Source organism: Mesoplodon mirus (genome assembly GCF_964341445.2).
Source record: "Mesoplodon mirus genome assembly, chromosome: 13".
In the NCBI taxonomy this organism is placed as follows: Eukaryota; Metazoa; Chordata; class Mammalia; order Artiodactyla; family Ziphiidae; genus Mesoplodon; species Mesoplodon mirus.
The window spans coordinates 28,330,681-28,354,991 of record NC_138989.1 but is presented as its reverse complement, the minus strand read 5'-3'; the positions used below and the strand labels follow the sequence as shown (position 1 = coordinate 28,354,991).

Genomic DNA, 24,311 nt, shown 5'->3' with positions numbered 1-24,311 from the left:
ATGCCGCTCTTTCACTTTGTCACAGCTTACCCTTCCCCCTCCCCATATCCTCAAGTCCATTCTCTAGTAGGTCTGTGTCTTTATTCCTGTCTTACCCCTATGTTCTTCATGACATTTTTTTTTCTTAAATTCCATATATATGTGTTAGCATACAGTATTTGTCTTTCTCTTTCTGACTTACTTCACTCTGTATGACAGACTCTAGGTCTATCCACCTCATTACAAATAGCTCAATTTCATTTCTTTTTATGGCTGAGTAATATTCCATTGTATATATGTGCCACATCTTCTTTATCCATTCATCCGATGATGGACACTTAGGTTGTTTCCATCTCCGGGCTATTGTAAATAGGGCTGCTATGAACATTTTGGTACATGTCTCTTTTTGAATTATGGTTTCCTCAGGGTATATGCCCAGTAGTGGGATTGCTGGGTCATATGGTAGTTCTATTTGTAGTTTTTTAAGGAACCTCCATACCGTTCTCCATAGCGGCTGTACCAATTCACATTCCCACCAGCAGTGCAAGAGTGTTCCCTTTTTTCCACACCCTCTCCAGCATTTATTGTTTCTAGATTTTTTGATGATGGCCATTCTGACTGGTGTGAGATGATATCTCATGGTAGTTTTGATTTGCATTTCTCTAATGAGTAAAGATGTTGAGCATCCTTTCATGTGTTTGTTGGCAGTCTGTATATCTTCTGTGGAGAAATGTCTATTTAGGTCTTCTGCCCATTTTTGGATTGGGTTGTTTGTTTTTTTGTTATTGAGCTGCATGAGCTGCTTATAAATTTTGGAGATTAATCCTTTGTCGGTTGCTTCATTTGCAAATATTTTCTCCCATTCTGAGGGTTGTCTTTTGGTCTTGTTTATGGTTTCCTTTGCTGTGCAAAAGCTTTTAAGTTTCATTAGGTCCCATGTGTTTATTTTTGTCTTTATTTCCATTTCTCTAGGAGGTGGGTCAAAAAGGATCTTGCTGTGATTTATGTCATAGAGTGTTCTGCCTATGTTTTCCTCTAAGAGTTTGATAGTGTCTGGCCTTACATTTAGGTCTTTAATCCATTTTGAGCTTATTTTTGTGTATGGTGTTAGGGAGTGATCTAATCTCATACTTTTACATGTCCCTATCCAGTTTTCCCAGCACCACTTATTGAAGAGACTGTCCTTTCTCCACTGTACATTCCTGCCTCCTTTATCAAAGATAAGGTGACCATATGTCCGTGGGTTTAACTCTGGGCTTTCTATCCTGTTCCATTGATCTATCTTTCTGTTTTTGTGCCAGTACCATACTGTCTTGATTACTGTAGCTTTGTAGTATAGTCTGAAGTCAGGGAGCCTGATTCCTCCAGCTCCATTTTTCGTTCTCAAGATTGCTTTGGCTATTCGGGGTCTTTTGTGTTTCCATACAAATTGTGAAAGTTTTTGTTCCAGTTCTGTGAAAAATGCCAGTGGTAGTTTGATAGGGATTGCATTGAACCTGTAGATTGCTTTGGGTAGTAGAGTCATTTTCACAATGTTGATTCTTCCAATCCAAGAACATGGTACATCTCTCCATCTATTTGTATCATCTTGAATTTCTTTCATCAGTGTCTTATAATTTTCTGCATACAGGTCTTTTGTCTCCTTAGGTAGGTTTATTCCTAGATATTTTATTCTTTTTGTTGCAATGGTAAATGGGAGTGTTTCCTTGATTTCACTTTCAGATTTTTCATCATCAGTATATAGGAATGCCAGAGATTTCTGTGCATTAATTTTGTATCCTGCAACTTTACCAAATTCATTGATTAGCTCTAGTAGTTTTCTGGTAGCATCTTTAGGATTCTCTATGTATAGTATCATGTCATCTGCAAACAGTGACAGCTTTACTTCTTCTTTTCCAATTTGGATTCCTTTTATTTCCTTTTCTTCTCTGATTGCTGTGGCTAAAACTTCCAAAACTAGGTTGAATAAGAGTGGTGAGAGTGGGCAACCTTGTCTTGTTCCTGATCTTAGTGGAAATGGTTTCAGTTTTTCACCATTGAGGACGATGCTGGCTGTGGGTTTGTCATATATGGCCTTTATTATGTTGAGGAAAGTTCCCTCTATGCCTACTTTCTGCAGGGTTTTTATCATAAATGGGTGTTGAATTTTGTCGAAAGCTTTCTCTGCATCTATTGAGATGATCATATGGTTTTTCTCCTTCAATTTGTTAATATGGTGTATCACGTTGATTGATTTGCGTATATTGAAGAATCCTTGCATTCCTGGAATAAACCCCACTTGATCATGGTGTATGATCCTTTTAATGTGCTGTTGGATTCTGTTTGCTAGTATTTTGTTGAGGATTTTTGCATCTATGTTCATCAGTGATATTGGCCTGTAGTTTTCTTTCTTTGTGACATCCTTATCTGGTTTTGGTATCAAGGTGATGGTGGCCTCGTAGAATGAATTTGGGAGTGTTCCTCCCTCTGCTATATTTTGGAAGAGTTTCAGAAGGATGGGTGTTAGCTCTTCTCTAAATGCTTGATAGAATTCGCCTGTGAAGCCATCTGGTCCTGGGCTTTTGTTTGTTGGAAGATTTTTTATCACAGTTTCAATTTCAGTGCTTGTGATTGGTCTGTTCATATTTTCTATTTCTTCCTGATTCAGTCTTGGCAGGTTGTGCATTTCTAAGAATTTGTCTATTTCTTCCAGGTTGTCCATTTTATTGGCATAGAGTTGCTTATAGTAATCTCTTATGATCTTTTGTATTTCTGCAGTGTCAGTTGTTACTTCTCCTTTTTCATTTCTAATTCTATTGATTTGAGTCTTCTCCCTTTTTTTCTTGATGAGTCTGGCTAATGGTTTATCAATTTTGTTTATCTTCTCAAAGAACCAGCTTTTAGTTTTATTGATCTTTGCTATCGTTTCCTTCATTTCTTTTTCATTTATTTCTGATCTGATTTTTATGATTTCTTTCCTTCTGCTAACTTTGGGATGTTTTTGTTCTTCTTTCTCTAATTGCTTTAGGTGCAAGGTTAGGTTGTTTATTCGAGATGTTTCCTGTTTCTTAAGGTGGGATTGTATTGCTATAAACTTCCCTCTTAGAACTGCTTTTGCTGCATCCCATAGGTTTTGGGTCGTCGTGTCTCCATTGTCATTCGTTTCTAGGTATTTTTTAATTTCCTCTTTGATTTCTTCGGTGATCACTTCGTTATTAAGTAGTGTATTGTTTAGCCTCCATGTGTTTGTATTTTTTACAGCTCTTTTCCTGTAATTGATATCTAGTCTCATAGCATTGTGGTCGGAAAAGATACTTGATACAATTTCAATTTTCTTAAATTTACCAAGGCTTGATTTGTGACCCAAGATATGATCTATCCTGGAGAATGTTCCATGAGCACTTGAGAAAAATGTGTATTCTGTTGTTTTTGGATGGAATGTCCTATAAATATCAATTAAGTCCATCTTGTTTAATGTATCATTTAAAGCTTGTGTTTCCTTATTTATTTTCATTTTGGATGATCTGTCCATTGGTGAAAGTGGGGTGTTAAAGTCCCCTACTATGAGTGTGTTACTGTCGATTTCTCCTTTTATGGCTGTTAGTATTTTCCTTATGTATTGAGGTGCTCCTATGTTGGGTGCATAAATATTTACAATTGTTATATCTTCTTCTTGGATCGATCCCTTGATCATTATATAGTGTCCTTCTTTATCTCTTCTAGTAGTCTTTATTTTAAAGTCAATTTTGTCTGATATGAGAATTGCTACTCCAGCTTTCTTTTGGTTTCCATTTGCATGGAATATCTTTTTCCATCCCCTTACTTTCAGTCTGTATGTGTCTCTAGGTCTGAAGTGGGTCTCTTGTAGACAGCATATAGATGGGTCTTGTTTTTGTATCCATTCAGCCACTCTGTGTCTTTTGGTGGGAGCATTTAGTCCATTTACATTTAAGGTAATTATCGATATGTATGTTCCTATTCCCATTTTCTTAATTGTTTTGGGTTCGTTATTGTAGGTCTTTTCCTTCTGTTGTGTTTCTTGCCTAGAGAAGTTCCTTTAGCATTTGTTGTAAAGCTGGTTTGGTGGTGCTGAACTCTCTCAGCTTTTGCTTGTCTGTAAAGGTTTTAATTTCTCCATCAAATCTGAATGAGATCCTTGCTGGGTAGAGTAATCTTGGTTGCAGGTTTTTCTCCTTCATCACTTTAATTATGTCCTGCCACTCCCTTCTGGCTTGTAGAGTTTCTGCTGAGAGATCAGCTGTTATCCTGATGGGGATTCCCTTGTGTGTTATTTGTTGTTTTTGCCTTGCTGCCTTTAATATGATTTCTTTGTGTTTAATTTTTGACAGTTTGATTAATATGTGTCTTGGCGTATTTCTCCTTGGATTTATTCTGTATGGGACTCTCTGTGCCTCCTGGACTTGATTAACTATTTCCTTTCCCATATTAGGGAAGTTTTCAACTATAATCTCTTCAAATATTTTCTCAGTCCCTTTCTTTTTCTCTTCTTCTTCTGGAACCCCTATAATTCGAATGTTGGTGCGTTTAATGTTGTCCCAGAGGTCTCTGAGACTGTCCTCTGTTCTTTTCATTCTTTTTTCTTTATTTTGCTCTGCAGCAGTTATTTCCACTATTTTATCTTCCACCTCACTTATCCGTTCTTCTGCCTCAGTTATTCTGCTATTGATCCCGTCTAGAGTATTTTTTATTTCATGTATTGTGTTTTTAATCGATGCTTGATTCATCTTTAGTTCTTCTAGGTCCTTGTTAACTATTTCTTGCATTTTGTCTATTCTATTTCCAAGATTATGGATCTGGGAAATAGAATCTTGGATCATCTTTACCATCATTATTCTGAATTCTTTTTCAGGTAGAGTGCCTATTACCTCTTCATTTGTTAGGTCTGGTGGGTTTTTATCTTGCTCCTTCTCCTGCTGTGTGTTTTTCTGTCTTCTCATTTTGCTTATGTTACTGTGTTTGGGGTCTCCTTTTTGCAGGCTGCAGGTTCGTAGTTCCTGTTGTTTTTGGTGTCTGTCCCCAGTGGCTAAGGTTGGTTTAGTGGGATGTGTAGGCTTCCTGGTAGAGGGGACTAGTGCCTGTGTTCTGGTGGATGAGGCTGGATCTTGTCTTTCTGGTGGGCAGGTCCACGTCTGGTGGTGTGTTTTGGGGTGTCTGTGGACTTTTTATGATTTTAGGCCACCTCTCTGCTAATGGGTGGCGTTGTGTTCCTGTCTTGCTAGTTGTTTGGCTTAGGGTGTCCAGCACTGTAGCCTGCTGGTCGTTGAGTGAAGCTGGGTGCTGGTGTTGAGATGGAGATCTCTGGAAGATTTTCGCCGTTTGATATTATGTGGAGCTGGGAGGTCTCTTGTGGACCAGTGTCCTGAAGTTGGCTCTCCCACCTCAGAGGCACAGCACTGACTCCGGGCTCCTCAATTTGGGATGATGTGTTGTCTATTCATGTATTCCACAGATGCAGGGTACATCAAGTTGATTGTGGAGCTTTAATCCGCTGCTTCTGAGGCTGCTGGGAGAGGTTTCCCTTTCTCTTCTTTGTTCTCACAGCTCCTGGGTCTCAGCTTTGGATTTGGCCCCGCCTCTGCGTGTAGGTCGCCGGAGGGCGTCTGTTCTTCGCTCAGACAGGACAGGGTTAAAGGAGCAGCCTCTTCGGGGACTCTGGCTCACTCAGGCCGGGAGGGAGGGAGGGGCACGGAGTGCGGGGTGGGCCTGCAGCGGCAGAGGTCGGCGTGACGTTGCACCAGCCCGAGGCGCGCCGTGCGTTCTCCCAGGGAAGCCGCCCCTGGATCCCGGGACCCCGGCAGTGGCGGGCTGCACAGGCTCCCGGAAGGGCGGTGTGGGCAGTGACCTGCGCTCGCACACAGGCTTCTTGGCGGCGGCAGCAGCAGCCCCAGCGTCCCACGCCTGTCACTGGGCTCCGCGCTTTCAGTCGCGACTCGCGCCCGTCTGTGGAGCCCCTTTAAGCAGCGCTCTTAATCCCCTCTCCTCGCGCACCAGGAAACCAAGAGGGAAGAAAAAGTCTCTTGCCTCTTCGGCAGCTCCAGAGTTTTCCCGGACTCCCTCCCGGCTAGCTGTGGCACATTAGCCCCCTTCAGGCTGAGTTCTTGCCGCCAGCCCCAGTCCTCTCCCTGCGCTCTGACCGAAGCCCGAGCCTCAGCTCCCAGTGCCGACTGCCCCGGCGGGCGAGCAGACAAGCCTCTCGGGCTGGTGAGTGCCGCTCGGCACCGATCCTCTGTGTAGGGATCTCTCCGCTTTGCCCTACCCAGGTATGTGGGGAGTTTCTTGCCTTTTGTGAGGTCTGGGGTCTTCTGCCAGCGTTCAGTAGGTGTTCTGTAGGAGTTGTTCCACGTGTAGCTGTATTTCTGGTGTATCCGTGGGGAGGAAGGTGATCTCCGCGTCTTACTCTTCCGCCATCTTGAGTATTTTGTCTTTAAATTTGATGGATGCTCTAGGTTTTTATTTATCATCAGATTTTTTAAATTCCCTTCTAATATTTGTTTGCTGGTTTTATTTTAATTTGTAAGGAGGTTGAATTTTGTCCAGTGCTGTTTTGCATCTATCTAGATGAACATGAGTTTTCTCTTCTTTTGGTGATGTGGTGAGTTACATTACATGGTTTTGAATATTAAAGCTGCTTTTCTCCACTTGGGTCATGATACATTATCATTTTTATAGATGATTGGATTCAGTTTGATAATTATTTAGAATTTTGCATATCTGTTCACAAGTGGGTTGATGCTCTTTCTTATAATGTCCTTGTTTGGTTTTGGTACCAAGGTTTTGCTGATCTCATTTTTCTTATTTTCTGGAAGGTTTTTGTAAGACATACTATTTTTTTTTTAATTAATTATTTTTGGCTGTGTTGGGTCTTCGTTGCTGTACGCTGGCTTTCTCTGGTTGCGTTGAGCAGGGACTACTCTTCGTCGTGGTGCACGGTCTTCTCCTTGTGGTGGCTTCTCTTGTTGCAGAGCATGGGCTCTAAGCACGCAGGCTTCAGTAGTTGTGACACGTGGGCTCAGCAGTTGTGGCTCGCGGGCTCTAGAGCGTGGGCTCTAGAGTACAGGCTCAGTAGTTGTGGCGCATGGGCTTAGTTGCTCCGCAGCATGTGGGATCTTCCCAGACCAGGGCTCTAACCCGTGTCCCCTGCATTGGCAGATGGATTCTTAACCACTGCGCCACCGGGGAATTCCCTGTTATATCTGATATTGGCTATTTTGCGTCTCTCTCTCTCTTTATCTTGGTCAGTCTTAAACCAGGTATTTCTCAAACTTTATTAATTTATCAATTTTATTCTGTCTTCTATTTCATAGGCTTTTTTCAATATTTTTTCTGTTTCATAGTTTTTTAATCTTTATTTCCTTCCTTCTACTCTCTATGGATTTAATTTGTTGTTTTTCTAACTTCTTGAAATGAATGCTTAGCTTAATTTTTCTGTCTTTTTGCTTTTCTTACATAAGCATCTGATGGAATAAATTTCCTTATTTTTAGCCACGCCACACAGTTTGCGGGATGTTCCCTGACCAGGGATTGAACCCGGGCCACAGCAGTGAAAGCTCCAAATCCTAACCAGTAGACCACCAGGGAACTCCTAAATGTCCTTGAAAGCAGGGATTTTGTGGCATCCCCTACTTTCTTTTTTCATCTCATATGTTTTGATGTCATATTTTCATTATTCTGTTCATTGTATTTTCTAATTTCTCTGGCCCATCAGTTTTTGGAAGTGTATTGCTTAGTTTCCAAACATTTGGGGATTTTCCACATTTAAAAATATTGACTCTAGGCAGTTGTACTGTAGTCAGAATTTTTGGTTTTAGTCCTTTGAAATTTGTTGAGACATGATATATGGCTCAGCATTTGTTCAGGTTTTGAAAATGTTTTCTTTGCACGTGAGAGGAATGCCTGTCATGTAATTGTATGACATTTAGGTGAAATTTATTAAATCATGATGATTAAACTGTAGTTTTAAATTGTTGTGTTTGTTCTTTCAGTTACTTAGGTATTAAAATCTCGTGCTGATTGTGGATTTGTCTTTTGTTTATTATAGTCTGCCAGTATTTGCTTTAAAATTTTTGAGGCCGTATTTTTCAAGGTACAAGCGTATTAGAATTGCTCTCTTCCGGTGCATCAAACCTTTTATCATTGTGCATGACTGCGTTTGTCTGTAGTGGTGCTTTATGCCTTAAGTCTAGTCTGATATTAACATAATTAATACCAGCTTTCTTTAGTTAGTGTTTGCATGTTATATCTGTTTCTGTTATTTTACTTTTAACCTTTCTATAGCCTTGTATTGAATATTTTAGCTGTTTCTCTTATTAAAACATAGCATTGGATTTTATTTTTCAGTTTCTCATAATCCTTCTTTCCACTTATATTTACTGGAGCTACCAATATATGGGGATTTAAACCTGCTCTCTTTATGCACTTTATTTCACCTAGACTTTGGTATTTTTCTTTTTTGTATTCTTTTGTATTGTTGAAGTATTTTATATTATTCCAATTTTCTTCCTCTATTAATTTGGTAATTATATGTTTTCCTATTATTTTGGTTACCCAAGAAATTATAACCTGTCTCCTTCATTTACTAATGTTTAATAAAAATAGGGTTTTTTTGGTTTTCTTTACCTCTTCCTTAACATTACAAGGACCATAAAGCATTCAGTTTACTTCACTCTAGTCTTATAAGCGCCTGTTGTTTTACATTTTAATTCTCTATTTAAACACCATAAGACATTATGATGATGTTGTTGGTGATTACTATTATTACATACAACCAATATATATCTCTGACCTTCCATTTAAGATTAGTTTTCTTTTGCTTGAAGAATACCCTTACAATTTCGTTTTCTAAGAGGCTACTGGTAATGAATCCTCCGCTTTTGTCATTCTGAAAATATCTTTATTTCACCTTTATTTTTGAAGCATATTTTATATGGTGTATATTCGTTAACAAGTATGTTAGACTTCCTCAGTATCTTTTATGTTTTCTGATCTGTTGTGTTTTTTGTTTCTCTTTCATTCTGGGTATTTTTTTCAGACTTCTCTTCCAAGTCTGATTCTTTTTTCAGTTGTGTCCAATTTGTCATTAAACCTGTCCATTGGATTTTTTTTTTTTTTTTTTTTTTTTTTTTGGCTGTGTTGGGTCTTCATTGCTGCGTGCAGGCTTTCTCTAGTTATGGCAAGTGGGGGCTACTCTTTGTTGCAGTGCGTGGGCTTCTCATTGCGGTGGCTTCTCTTGTTACGGAGCACAGGCTCTAGGCACACGGGCTTCAGTAGTTGTGGCTCACGGGCTCTAGAGCGCAGGCTCAGTAGTTGTGGTGCATGGACTTAGTTGCTCCATGGCATGTGGGATCTTCCCGGACCAGGGCTCAAACCCGTGTCCCCTGCATTGGCAGGTGGATTCTTAACCACTGTGCCACCAGGGAACCCCCTGTCCATTGGATTCTTAATTTTTTATTGTATTTTTTAATTATAGATTTACATTTAGTTCTTTCTTGATAATTTCTAGTCTTCCGTTGAGTTCTCAGTGTTGTTTTTAATTCCTTAAGTATGTTTTAGATTTTAGATTTAGATGTGTTTTAGACTCTGATAATCCATTGTCTGCATGCCCCACAGTTGTGTTTTTCTGTGATGTGGGCCACATTACCTTGGAATATTGTGTGTCATTCATTGATAGAGGAGTGGACTTTTACAGGAAAAGTTGCTGAAATATTTGAGGCCATGGAGATCTTCCAGACAGGATTTTTGGCTGCTTCTGAGTGAGGAACAGTAGCAGTCTCAGGTTGCTTTAATTCAGTTATTGGGATTGAGCTGATTGGAGCTGGGCCTCCGGTCCTCCTGAGGGCCACCTTTACTCCTAGGGAGTAGCCCTCTGTGGTCTCGTCCTAAAGCATGGATGTTTACCATGGTCACCACCTTCCCCTCATCACTGGCAAACTCTGAACCTGATTTTTGTACCCTTACTCCCATAGAGCAGCTTTTCTTAGCTTCTTTTTAAAAATTTATCATTTAAAAAAATTTTTCTTAGCTTCTTAAGCTTCCTGATGTCTTAGCAATAGCCTCTTCCTGAAGCAGCTCCCCTGGGGCGGAGCATCCCCGGGACTGGGCTCACCTCTATGGGATTCTCTCTTCTCTTGGATTTTGGCCCCATAGTTTTTTATTCGTTTTTTGGCTCTCCAGCGCCTTCTAAGAGATGTTTTCGGATATGCTGTCTAATTGCTGTCAGCAAGAGTTGTTTTGCATCACTTAATCTGCTATTACTAGAGGCAGAAGTCTTAATTTGCATTTTTAAAATATTGCTTTGCTGTTGGTTCCATTTCATTATTTTACCCCTGGATTCTATTTGTGTCTTGCTTATAAATAATTCTAACAATTGAATGAAATTACCAAGAATCATAATTGCAGTCACTGTGGCTCAATGGCTTCTCAATTTCAGTATTTTAATTTTTTGGTTTTAAATTATTTTCTGATTCAGTTTTAGCATTTCTTTAACTCCTGAAGGGTTTTTTTGGAACAACTGATGATCCGATTTTCTAAGTGACCAAGTACTCTACAAATCAAGTTGATAGCAGCTATCTTTCTTCATTAGGAGCTTTAACTGGTATACCATTAATTTCTTGCTGCAGTCAGATCTTATGTAGCACTTACAAATAAAGCTTAAACTAATATGTGCTTGTGCATGGAACTGATGTGAACTTTCTCATTTCTAGGACACTTTCCTCATCAACAGCAAACCCCAGAGACATACAGGCGAACTGCCTAGCGGTGGTGATTCTGTGCTGAGGATAAGCACCATTGCTTCTGCCATCGCAGATGCATCAGTGAACGCTGACCCCTCCCAGCTCGCCGCCATGATCAAGGCACTTTCAAATAAAACCCGAGAGAAGACTTCTCAGGACGATGGTAAACAAAAGCACTGTTCGGCTGTGTCTCATTTCTTACCTAATGAGCTAGAAAAAAGTAATGGATCCAACGCATTTGATATGGAGAAATACCTTAAAAAAACAGAAATCAGTAGATATGAAAGTGGAATGGACAACTTTTCAAGAGCTGATGTGTCTGATATTTGGGATTTATCTTTGTCCAAAGAACAGACTACACATGACATCCATGCAGTGGACCTGGGTGCTACTAGCATAAGTGTAAGGGAGCCAGAAGAAGACACAGCAGCTGGCTTTTATGGTGAAAGTGGAGAGAGCGCGGACCAGGCATCACCGAGAACGATAAACTCTTCAAATTCAGTTCTTACAAATACGGGAGAGAGACAGGGTGCAGGGGTTGATGTGAAGACACATTCCATTGACCATAAATCACCAGATTCTGGTGACGGTGAAAAAGCTGCCTCCGTATCCATTCCAGCCCTTGATAGCTCATTAGTCAGGAACCCCAGGGTAGCATCCCTCTGGCTGTCAGAAGAGCATGAAGACACACGGAATAGTAGAAAATATCAGAGGCAAAATGAGTATGTTAGTGAGACAAGTAACAGTGAAAAGCATGTGACTTTTCAAAACCATTCCATAATCTCACCTGAAAGTGTTGGTAAGTGTCAGAGTAATTGGTCATGTTCAAAAAATTACACAGTGGTTTTTTTTTTCTGTTCTCATTGGAAAATACACCTTTCTGGTAGATTTGAAAAATCCCTCTCCTGAGTGTGGTGGACATGGCTCGGAGGACGACCAGGATAGCTTCCGACCTTCCACTTCTCCACTGAGTCATTCTTCTCCTAGTGAGATTTCTGGAAATAGTTTATCAGGGTAGGTGCTTAACCTTTTTTTTTTTTTTTTTTAAAGTAATAAAATACATGCTCAGTGTAGGAAAATTGGAACAAAGTGTAAAGAAAATTAGTCATCTATAGCTTCATCTCTCAGAGGTAACTGTTATAAATATTTTGTGAATTTCTTTCAAGATATTTTTCTTTGCAAATTTTCATACCCTGCTTTTTTCACTTATTAAAATAATTCCTGCATTTAAAAGAAAATTAATGTTATAGACTGCATAATTAATCTGTCACAGTTTATTTGGTGCTTCTGGTCGATACTGGTGATAATATATTTTACCTTTTTTGTTTGTTTGTTTGCCATTTTAATGATATTGAGATGAACAACTTTGCTTATAAAATTTTTCCTGTGTTTTAACTGATTTCCTCAGAAGTGAAATTACCAAGTCAGGGATAAGAATATTTTCAGGCTCTCTGGATTAGCAAACTATTTTCTAAAAGAGTCTTAAAGACTTGCACTCTTACCACCCATGTTTGTTGAAGGTGTGCATTCTACTGTTTTCTTATCAGCGTTTTAAATAACTTTTAATTTTGGATTTTTTTTATCTTACAGTATTAATTTGTGTTCTTAATACTAATGAGATTATAAGTGCTTTTTCAAAGGTTAGGATAAGAATCCTAATATTTTACATGTTTTCGCACAACCTGTAGGGTAACTTAAGCTTCAAGTTATAAGACATTTTTAATTTTTCAGAAATGCCTTAAGTCAACATTGTTTCAAAAGTTTACACATATACAGGTATATGTGTGTCTCCATAGAACTTTGAACAGTGTGAATGTAATGCTTCATCAGATGTGTCTGTGTATTTGTGTATAAATGTGCACGTGTGTGTTTCCCTCCATTAAGCTCTTTGTCTGCCTCGTTCTCCAGTCCTCTCACTGGGAGCTGCTGTTGCTGGTTTCTTAGGTTTCCTTCTGGTCTTTGTTTGTGCACATACACAGATATGAGTGTATATTCTTATTTTCATCCCTCTTTATAGTCAATAGAGGATCCTTTACACACTTTTTATGTTTTGCTACACAAGGTTACTTATCCCAGCCTTATCTGTGTTACTTTGCACGCATGCAGATGTATTACAGGATAAATTCTTGGAAATGAGATTGTTGGGTCGAAGAGTATATGCATTCACGTTCCTATTTAAATTAGTACAACTCCTCTGTAGAGGTTGTGTTAGTTTAATTTTCCACCAACAGTTTAGAAAAGAGCTTGTTTCCCACAACCTCACCAACAGAATGTTTATCAAACTTTTTGTTGACAGTCTGATAGGTGAAAAAAAACTATTTCAGTATAACTTTTATTTCATTATAACTTTAAATCATAAGTGATGATGAGCATCTTTTCCTTTATATTTCCTTTTGTATCATATTTATTCATGTTTGTTGCCCATTTTTCTCATGGACTGTTAGTCTTTTTTGTCTCCATTTCTTGGAGCCCTTGACATAATAGGGAGAGTGGGTAGCCCTTTGTTTGTGACATGAGTTATACAGTTCCTAGTCTTTAGAAGGTTTTTTCCTTTCTTGTATATTTTCCTCTCCCGGATACTTAGCTCTAGCTTACCCACACCATTTCTGATGAATATGCAAAATCCAGGAGCAGCTTGGGAAACACATAATAGGTAACTTGGATATCAAATATAATTTCAATTTGTTTCAAAATGTTGAACATTTATGATAATTTCACTGCTTAGGTAAAATTTTCTGCTTATTAAAATCTTTCCATAGAGGAACAGATAAAAGATCTTTTATAAAGCCATAAAAGAAAATATCCATAGATTTAATAAAATAAACTTTCTGTATGGCAACAGTTTTTGCCTCACAATTGACTTGATCTTTTTGTAAGCTTTATGCCAAAGATGCTTTCAAGTCTAATAAGATCTTTCAAGTCTAGTAACCTTGTTAGGCTATGTCTCTATGTTGACCTCATGGCCACCTTGCCTTGTCACACAGCACCCTTTCAGTATGTGGAGTCAAGCATTCTTTTATTTAGGAAAGGTTTTTTTAAAATTACTTATTAAGATATTGGTCCTGGGCTTCCCTGGTGGTGCAGTGGTTGAGAGTCCGCCTGCCGATGCAGGGGACGCGGGTTCGTGCCTTGGTCTGGGAGGATCCCACATGCCGCGGAGCGGCTGGGCCCGTGAGCCATGGCCGCTGATCCTGCGCGTCCGGAGCCTGTGCTCCGCAATGGCAGAGGCCACAACAGTGAGAGGCCCGTGTACCGCAAAAAAAATAAAATTAAATTAAAAAAAAAAAAAAAAAAAAAGATATTGGTCCTGACCCCAGGAACTTTAGTCTTGCATATGTGGGATCTGCATTTATTTTCTTTGTAATCCTTTCTTTAAAAACTTACTTTAGAATAATTGTAGATCCACGGGAAGTTGCAAAGATAGTATAGAGAGACCCCATGTCCCTCCCCAGCTCCCCCAGATGCTGCACAGAATCACCACTTGTGCAATCACTTGTCCTGGGCAGGGCAAGTGGGTAGAATTATGTCATTTTATCACAGGTGTGAATGTGTGTAACCACCTCCCCAATCAGACATAGAACTTTGCCATCACCACAGTGACCTGCCTCTTTCTTACTTTTTCATTTTGTTTGCATTTCACATTTCTGATTTCTAGATTCCTTATAGTATTTTCTTTTTTGTTTCTTAACCCCCATGTACTTTCCAATTTTATCTTGTTTTCTATGATCTTGACATTTAAAAAAATTGTATATGAAGGCATTTAATAACAACTGTAAGTGCTCTATAAAGACATATTGTTATGATTTTTTTTCCTTCACCTGCCCTTTACTACATAATCAGAGACAGAATGCTGGGCTGGATGGTCTCAGTTTTGGACCTACCTGTTTTTCTTTTGCTCCTAAGAAAATACACTTATTCATTAAGTGTAGGAAACATATCTTAGGGGGATACTGAACTTTCTCATGAACTTGGTCAGATATTTTGAATGAGAGCGTCACATTGACCTTTCTAAAGTGACTGTTGGTGGGTTTCCTTCTCCCCACGGGTCAGCCACCTGCACCCACACTCCCACCTCTCAGCCACCTCCAGACTGCAGGCTTAGGGGGAAAGAAGCTGGACACCAGCAGGTTCTGAGGTTCGTTCTCCTGTCCCTTCTCCTGCTGCATGATAGGCGTTCCTGCCGAGGCCGAGCATCCAGCTCCATTTTATCTTCCTGCTTTCACTCATCTCCTTTTTTTCTCATCAACTTAAATGAACATGCTGGCGTCTTGTGGCTGATTTTCCTGTGCACAGTTCTCTCTTCCACTGAGGAGACTGTTTCCTGTTGCCTGTGACTCCCTCCTCCTCCTGCACTCAGCAGCTGGTACTCCCTCTCTGGGCATCCATGCCTGTTTTCTTTTTCCTCATCTTTGTGCTTTTTTTTGGGGGGGGGGTCTGTTTGTTTAAATTTTTTAATTTTTTAATTTTCTGGCTGAGTTGGGTCTTCGTTGCGGCACGTGGGATCTTTCGTTGTGACATGCAGGCTCTTCGTTGTGGCGTACGGGCTTCTCTCTAGTTGTGGCAGGCAGGTTTTCTCTCTCTAGTTGTCTCGCGCGGGCTCGCATGGGCTCTGTAGTTTGCGGCACAGGGGCTGTCTGGTTGAGGCACACAGGCTCAGTAGTTGTGGCGCGCAGGCTTAGTTTTCCTGAGACATGTGAAATCTTGGTTCCCTGACCAGAGATAGAACCCGCATCCCCTGCATTGGAAGGCAGATTCTTTACCACTGGACCACCAGGGAAGTCCCTCATCTTCGTGTCTTTATGTGTTCTCCCTGTGTTGCGGGGTAGCCGAGCTGTTCAAGTGTTTATCCTTGGTGTCACTGATTTTCTGTAGCATCAGCTATGCTTTCATGGCTTCCAATGTGGACATTCATTTTGTATTCATTTCTTTTTATTGAAATCCTTCTTGTCCTTTTTTATTGTGGTGAAATGAGTTTCATGTTTTTATTTTTTTCAGGTTTTTCCAGTTCATTAAGTTTTTTATTTAATTTTTAAAAATATTTATTTATTTATTTGATTCTGCCGGGTCTTAGTTGTGGCAGGTGGGCTCCTTAGTTGTGGCATGCGAACTCTTAGTTGCAGCATGTGGGATGTAGTTCCCTGACCAGGGATCGAACCTGGGCCCCCTGCATTGGGAGCGTGGAGTCGTAACGACTGTGCCACCAGGGAAGTCCCATATTCATTAAGTTTCTTAATATTCACAGTGAAATGTTGGTCAGAATGTTGATTTGTTGAGTGGCCACATCTTTCTGGTGAGAGCCCTTTATCTGCTGAGTTTGCTGCTCACCAGTTTTCTTCTAGCTGGTCTTCCAGTGTCCAGCCAGCTTCCAGCAGGTCCGTAATGCTGATTTAGAGCTTCTAATTCCAGAACTGCCTTGAGGTTCTGTGTGGCTGGCACCTTGGCAGTTTTTGGCTTCCTTTGGAGTCTGACATCGGACTGAAGTTTCTCTTCTTTTGTTTGTGTGTTCTTAAAGTTCACTTCTCATTGCTTGAAGTAATACAACCTAAACGCATTTGTTCATTTCGACCAAAGGAGCTAGACTCAGCACGTACCCCAGTACCCAGAACTCTTTTCCTGCTGCCCCATAGTGTCTGTGTGAGTATGTGCGTGCATGTGTGTATGCGCATGTGAATACAGAACCCATGCAGGTGCACATTATTCAGTGACTAAAGAGGGCCTGAAGCAATTTGGTTAATATTTTGTCTCCATTGGTTAGAGATTCACTAACTAGTATTGTGTCAGGGCTGTCTTGATTTGGTCCTTTTAAAAATCCAGAATTCAAAATAGGATTTTCTCTCTGTGTCCGTTGGCCACCTGAGTATTCTGAACTTTGTGCACAGAAATGATGGGTAAAATTCAGTCAGATTAAGGGCTGACTTGAAACTAAATGGTAGAGTATTCAGGAGGTGCGGCAACTGTTTCCAGAGGCTGTGACGGTGTTTCCCACCCAGTGTGACTTTTCACTCTGCCTTGAGGGGCAGCTTGGCCCTCTCCTCTGTTGGGCTGGCCTGCCCTGTGCTGGGGACTGACTGACAGAATATGGCACATGTATTAAATAGATGCAGGAGCTTATTATTTATTGCTTTATAACTTTTTTTTTTTACTTAATATATTCTGAACATCTTTCTGAGTCAATGGTTAGTAGTCAACAGCATGATTTAAAACAGCTGCATAGTGTTTTATTGTGTGTCTGTGCCATAATTTCAATAGCCTCCTTTCTCCTACATGATGTTTAAGATTGCCTACTTTATTATTGATAGTGATATATGATGTATCCTTTTAGCGAATCTTTATAATTAGCACTAATTTTTTTTCTTAAGATTAATCTCTAGATGTATAACACCTGAGTCAAGGGGCTTTTGCTATGCATGCTTGATAGTTCAGCCGAGAGTTGCACTGCTCCTGTGGTGTGGCTCTTCCCATCTCTTTGATTGTTTTCATCTTTGCCCTTTGAGGGCAGGAATTGGCGAGTGCTCTGCTCATTGCTCTATATTAGGTATTCAGTAAATTTTTGTTGAATGAACAGCTAACATTGTTATGTGACTGTATATGGAATTTATTAATGAAACTGCCACAACATTTTTCTTTTTCAGTAGCTTACCAGATACTTCATTCAGTAGGACTGTGATTTACAGTTTTAGATAATTAAGGATGAAAAGAATGAGTCTAGCTTGAGTTGTATATGGCAGCTGGGACAGACGGTAGTGCAGGTTGACAGGGTTGTAGGCAAGCAGGAAGGGCTTTCTGCCAATGTAGACGATGTTAAATGAAGGGATGGACAAGTCCAGGCACAGGTGTTCTCTCTTCCAGGTGTGCCCTGGAGTCTTTCAGTTCAGCAGCTCATCTGCAGAAGCACCCCTGTGAGAGGGAGTCATCCCAGCTGACGTGTCCACAGGCCAGCATCAGCAGGCTGACTTACATGTCTGAACGAGAGAGCACCTGTCCCGCCACGGCCTCAGATCGTGGCCTTAAGGACCACCAGGTGGGAGCACTTATGTTATTTCTTTACTCAGGCTTCTGGAGCTGAAGTCTTACTGATGTAGGACTCAGACTCGAGTTCAGGCCTAGTTTCTGTTGCTCTTTTAACTTTAAAATAAGTGTGTGTGCGTTCTGCTCGTGCTGGGTAGGCACTACAAGGACAAATATTTTAGCATCTGCCATCAAAAAGCTCTCAGTCTGGTGGAGGCCGTGCAAGACACGCCGTGTAGTGAAATGCACTGTGAGAGATTCAGGAGGCGACTGATAATCTGACCAGGTGGTGAGTCCAGTGAAGCTTGGTGGGAGGACTGTCTGGAATCAGGCATGGGGGAGGCAGGGAATTGCAAAACACGCTGCATTTGAGGGCCCCCAAGAAGTTTGGAATGGCTTCGGTGAATCGCGTACGTGGAGAGAGGAGGGGAGGCCAGACCACGACATCGTGGATGTAACATTTGGGAGTTTGAAGGCTCTTAAGTAGGACACAGACCTGCTCTGTGTTGATGTTTTGAAAGCTCCTTGCAGTGGAGGCGGCACTGGGGGGTGAGGTTAGAACCAGGAGGATTTGACACCAGGCGGCTGGAGTTGTCAGGTGAGGGGCAGCATAGGCTCAGGCCAGGGTCATGGCCATGGGGGTGGGAGGGAAGCAGAGCGGTCTGAGAGATTTGTGTGGGAGAAGCTAGAATTTTACTACCTAGGTGTGTTTTGTGAACGTGACAGTGTTCAGTTTGTAATGAGCTGCATATGACTTGCGGTGTGCAGTGCAGGCCTCCTCTGCTAAGCTGTGCCTAAACCTACCCACTAAGTTACTAGACAAAACCACTCGTTTCTTGTCCTGTAAATTAGGAAGAACAATGAGTGCAGATTTTCTAACTTTTAATCCTGCATTTCACAGCCACTGAAGTACTTTGTATAAGCCATCCTTTTTTTCAGAGGTAACATTATGTAGATCTCTATTCTTTGAGAGTATATCAGCATGGTTTGCATTTGTAATACTCACTTTATCTGTGGATAATTTCTAAACATTTTTTGTCACACAGAGTGATGTCACCGGTGCGTTGAGCACCACAATTATTCAGGCCAGTCCAGTTCCGTCTCAGGAGCAGGCTCCAGATAAGTTGAGAGAAAAAAGTCCATTTCAAAGTAGAGGAAAAGGAGCGTTACCGTATATTATCCAGAAGAACTTGGACACAGAAAAAGAAACTGAAACTACTTCTCTGAGTAGCGAACTTAAAGATGTAAAACCGAACTTTAGATTGAGAAGAGAGCTTTCCTCCAAAAGTGAAGATCTGCCAGAAACCACTGTGGCAGGTGTGACCTCAAATCCCAGTGAACTGGACCAGGTCAGCCTGGCTCTGCCAAGGGAGTTTGGCCTCAGCCAGTGGGCCCTGCCAGCCACGCCGCGCCTCCCCGTGTCCCGCCAGGGGCCTGTGCCCGACAGTGGATGCGTGACTCCTATAGACACGTCTGCTGCCGACAGTGCGTTTGTCGGCCAGGGCCCTCCCCAGACCTCCTTCCCCAGCACCGAGGGCTGCGGCCCTGTTCCCTCAAGGCAGCACATGCCCACCTCGGGCCCCGCACTCTCAGCACGCCGTCCCCTCACCATGGCTCCCTGTGCCCAGCCGAGCTCGGGAGCACTGCCTCGGTGCCAGGCCGGCAGCGCCACAGCGTGCGGGCTCCCGGGAAGCTGTCATCCTGCTGTCGTCACAGGAGAGCACGTCCAGAACTCCGTGCCCATGGGCCTTTGTCTTGGACAGAACATCAGCTCGGAGCTGATGGCTGCCTCTTCCCTTTGTAACCCGTATTCTAACGCCTTCAATCAGAGTCTTCTAAGTACAGCCAAACCTTTTACTGTGCAGTCTCTTGGTCCAAACTGTGGAATTGATCCATGGGATTCAGGAGTGATGTCAGGATTTGGTAAGATGCTTTTTCTCTGCTACTGCTTGTTGTTGGTTGCTGCTATTTAAAAACTGAATTTTCTCAACTGGGACCATAAAACTAGTTTGTTTCAAGGAGATACTGATTAGCCTGAATTTCTTGTAAACTTTTCTCTTTATCCTGAATTTGGAACACAGACCATAACGTATTTCTGTGCAAGTGTCCCTGAATGGCCTTAGAAAAACATAAAAACTTAACGCAGGTAAAACTCCCACTGCCTTTGTCTTTCTGTTTCTCTCTTGTGCTCCAAACTTGGAATTCTGTTGTTGTTTCAACTAGGAAACGTCTAGTATAGAATCACCCGCCTGAAGGAGGGAGTCTCCTGCCAGCTTTTAAGTCTTCAGGGGTGACTCGTGTAGGAGTGAGAGGCAGCACCCTTCCACTCCCGCCCGTAGTGGCTGAGCTGCCTGTGCTCGTGCTGATGGTCACTCTTGGGAGCAGAGCTCAGTGCTGTGCTTTCCTGACACGGTGCTCATGGCCACTGCAGCACGATCAGTTTTGCCTTCTTTTTCTTCAGAAGGAAATTCCACAGTGACCCCGTAAGAATGGTGAAAATCTTGGTCACCATGTTAAAAATCAGTTAGAGCCTCCGTCATTTCTCATTAGGTTAGGCAGTGGCTTATATTTATAGGAGAAAAAGGGAAGAGATTACTGATAGCAATAACATCTAAGAGTTGATTAGCTGTAAATTTTTTAGTTTGATCAATTTTGATTGTTTTTCCTCATGGGCTGGTTGCCTCAGGAGAAAATTAGTGACCAGTCTCTGCTGAGGCGTATGCAGTGTTGGGGACTCCTATTTAGATCTGGGGCACTTTATAAAACCATAGCTCTCGGTGTCAACAGGTAGTCTTCTGTAAAAATTTCCATTTAACCAGTTGTGCTTTTGATGGGGTGTTGGGTGTGCATTTTGACTCTGCTTTAACTCTACCCAGGGAAAGTAAGAGTGCCTGAGGAGTTGAAGTTTCCTCATGCTTGCTGTACCGGCATCGCGTCACAAACCTACCTTAGTGTCCTGAATCCCGCCGACCACTGGCTGCAGGTCAGCATCGGGGTCCTCAGTGTTAGTGTCAACGGTGAAAAGGTGAGCTTTCTGTGTCTTTCTCCTCTGACTTAGCAATTGCAGTACGATTAGTGCTGGAGCTCTCCTTTGCCTAGTATTAGTACCTCCTTTTATACCAGGGGGCATGTCCACCACCATATACTTTGCACAGAATTGTTGGAATCATATCTTTTTCTTGGTTCCCCTTTTGTTGCAGTACTTCCAGTGAAAGTGAAATCTGAATGTGTTTCTCATATTTCATCAGGTGTTAACTATTTATTAATAAACCATTATGTTTCATTGTTAACTTGTTTATAAAATCATGTAAATGTGCTTTTTGTGCTGTTGGCTTAAACCACTGACTGGAGCTCCAAGTTTCTGGTCTCTATTTGTTGGTTTTGTTAAATGTGATTGAGTATAAGTTATTGTCGTTTATTCCAAAAAAAAAAAAAAAGAAACAAGTTACTCTTGCAACCTATGCCTTCGTTTAGTAAGTTAATTTATCTGATCATGTTCTTACATGATCTTTTGAAATACCTGGAAACTCAGTTTAACATTAGAGCAGGGGTCTCTCACATGATCAGTTACAGCTGCTGAGGTTCTAGACTCTAGACCCTGCGGGCCTCGGTGAGTAGGGAGAGTGGGAAACAACGTCAGCAGCTTCTTGCAGACAAACATTGGTGGACGGGTTTACTCTCCCCTTTTACGTCCTAGTGATAACCTTGATTTACCTGATAAAATGAGACTGTCTTCTCTCCCTCTCCCTTTCCCCAGCTTTTCCCCTCTGATCCTGAGGGTAGAGGAAAGGCAGGTGGTTGGAGGAAAGGGTTGAGGGTGAAAGGTGGTGAGATTGGAGGCCTTTTTAGGAGCATGTAGGAAGTAATGATGTCTCTGGAAGTGGGAGTAGAAAAGAAGATCCCTGTTCACAGTGAGGAGGGAGGGATTGGAGTGAGTCAGAATCGTAGACTTGGAGGCCTGACAGTGAATCTTGAAGATCAGTCTAACCCTCTACGTTACATAGCTGCAGAGACCAGGTCCCAGGTGATGTCCAGGGTGGGAGGCAGGTCCCAGGGTGATGTCCAAGGCTGGAGGTGCTGCCATTTTCAGCACCCTTTTCAAAAAAAGTGAAGGTAAAAATAATGTATCTTCAAAAGTCTTTTTTTTTTTTTTTTTTTTTTTTTTTTTTGCTGTACGCGGGCCTCTCACTGTTGTGGCCTCTCCCGCTGCGGAGCACAGGCTCTGGACGCACAGGCCCAGCGGCCATGGCTCACGGGCCCAGCCGCTCCGTGGCATATGGGATCCTCCCAGACTGGGGCACGAACCCGTATCCCCTGCATCGGCAGGCGGACTCTCAACCACTGCGCCACCAGGGAGGCCCTCTTCAAAAGTCTTTATGGGAGTTCCCTCGTGGTCCAGTGGTTAGGAGTTGGTGCTTTCACTGCCGTGGTCCAGGTTCAGTCCCTGGTTGGGAACTAAGATCCCACAAGCTGTGTGGCATGGCCAAAAAAAAAAAAAAGTCCTTATAATTTTGACTAACTGTATTTTCCAGGTAATGAGTTATGAGGCCTGGGTATTTTTCAAGAGCTAACATATCTAGATTTGGTAGTTTGAGTGACTATGAAAAGGGATCTTAAACTAGTTGGTTCTTCTTCCTGATTTTCATTTGTGAAGTTATTTCTTAACGGACCATGTGGCTCTTTTTTTAAGGTGGATCTTTCAGCTTATCCTTGTTTAGTTTTCAAGAATAAAGTCATCATAAGACCTCATGCCACAGAAGAGATAAAAGTGCTCTTCATACCGTCTGATCCTGGGATTTTCCGATGTATATTCAGCATTGCTTCTTGGCCGTTTTCAGCTGACACAGAGACAGTGGCACAGGCAGAAGCACTGGCAAGCAGGGTTGTCCTCACTGCCATTGCCGAGACCCCCGTGATCGAGGTGACTGTAAGCAGGTCTTTGTCATACCTGGCATTTTAATGAGGCTGTTCAACCTTAGAAGTAAAATTTGGGTAAAATGAATTTGTGGATGAATGTGCCAGAAAGTTATAATTGAGCTAAACATTGACTCTTAATATTTTCTTATTCCAAAATTTAAAATTATTTCAGGAATTCCCTGGCGGTCCAGTGGTTAGGACTCTGCGCTTACACTGCCGAGGGTGCGGGTTCAGTCCCTGGTCAGGGAACTAAGATCCGGCAAGCCGCACAGCAAGGCCCCCCCCAAAAAAAAAAAAAAAAAAAAAATTAAGATTATTTCTTTTGTTTTATAGAAGCGCAGATATGCTTGCTAAGATGTTTGTAAGCAAAGTATAACGTTTAAACCCTATTCTCCAGCTGGTTTCCGTCGTATAGTTTGATGTGCGTGGAGGAAAACACCAGATTCAGATTATCCTCTCTTTTCTGTACCTGAAGACTCTGCTCGCTGAAAAATTTCCTCTTGTACAGTTGCTTATTTTCTGGAAGTGAAAGAAATTGGGTCTAGTCAGGTTGGGGTAACAAAATGCTTGTGGGATTGCAGGCCTCTTTAGGACACTGGCTGTCAGCCCTGGCTACACATGGGAATAACTGGGGTTTTTTTTTTTTAATTTTTTTACTTTATTTATTTTTTGGCTGCATTGGGTCTTTGTTGCTATGCACGGGCTTTCTCTAGTTGCGGTGAGCGGGGGCTACTCTTCGTTGTGGTGTGTGGGCTTCTCATTGTGATGGGTTCTCTTGTTGCAGAGCACGGACTCTAGGCGTGCAGGATTCAGTAGTTGTGGCACAACAGCCTCAGTAGTTGTGGCTCTCAGGCTCTAGAGCACAGGCTCAGTAGTTGTGGCACATGGGCTTAGTTGCTCCGTGGCATGTGGGATCTTCCCAGACCAGGGCTCGAACCCTGCATTGGCAGGCGGATTCTTAACCGCTGCACCACCAGCGAAGTCCCTAGATATCACTGTAAACATTTTCAGTATTGTCAGAGTTTGGACTAAATCCAAAAATGCCTGCATATGTTTTGGAGGGAATTGAGAAGTCGATAGTGTAACAGTAGAGCTAGTGGAAGGGAGACTGTGTTTTGTAAAGTCGTCAGTTTGTCTTCTCACAGTAACGCAGCTAAGCTGTTGCTTTGTTCTGTAGTATATTTGGGTACGTGGACTACCTCAGAAAAATAATTTACTTGTGTAGAAAATAGAAATTGTAAAATAGCCCCAGGAATCTTAGGTAAGTTTACCTTTAGTGTTGACTATTTGTGACTGGAAAGGGCAGTGATGTGAACATAAGCTGTGATATTTATTAATATATTGTTTTTATAAATCCCTTTTTCCCCATAATTTAGGTAGAAACAGAAAAGAAAGATGTTCTTGATTTTGGTGACTTGACTTATGGAAGCTGGAAAGCTCTGCCTTTAAAGCTGGTAAACAAGACGCACGCCAACATCCCAATTAGACTTATTATTAATGCTGTAAGTACTGTGCTCGGGGAGGAAGCCTTTACAGAGCACACTGACTTAGAGTTGTAGATGTAGCTAGTAGCATCCTTGGTTAACTTCTCTTAGGAAAGTAGATATTTTTGTTAAGGATCTGTGAACAAATTTAGCATCGCACCAACATGACACCATTGGCTCTACTGAAGCGGCT

General features: G+C 41.7%; 1 protein-coding gene across 11 annotated transcripts in view; it reads left to right on the top strand.

The window, feature by feature from the left end:
• The window catches only part of CEP192 (centrosomal protein 192), a 102,024-nt gene that overhangs the window by 37,134 nt on the left and 40,579 nt on the right, over positions 1-24,311 (top strand). For 8 of the 11 annotated variants that reach the window (XM_082640526.1, XM_082640533.1, XM_082640532.1 and 5 more), the window contains 7 exons: positions 10,680-11,508; positions 11,597-11,723; positions 17,559-17,730; positions 18,764-19,640; positions 20,594-20,742; positions 22,408-22,644; positions 24,011-24,136. In XM_082640526.1, coding sequence (XP_082496652.1) covers positions 10,680-11,508; positions 11,597-11,723; positions 17,559-17,730; positions 18,764-19,640; positions 20,594-20,742; positions 22,408-22,644; positions 24,011-24,136 — 2,517 coding nt within the window. The remainder of the gene's footprint in view (positions 1-10,679; positions 11,509-11,596; positions 11,724-17,558; positions 17,731-18,763; positions 19,641-20,593; positions 20,743-22,407; positions 22,645-24,010; positions 24,137-24,311) is intronic. The other 3 variants (XM_082640531.1, XM_082640530.1, XM_082640535.1) reach the window with 2 other exon arrangements.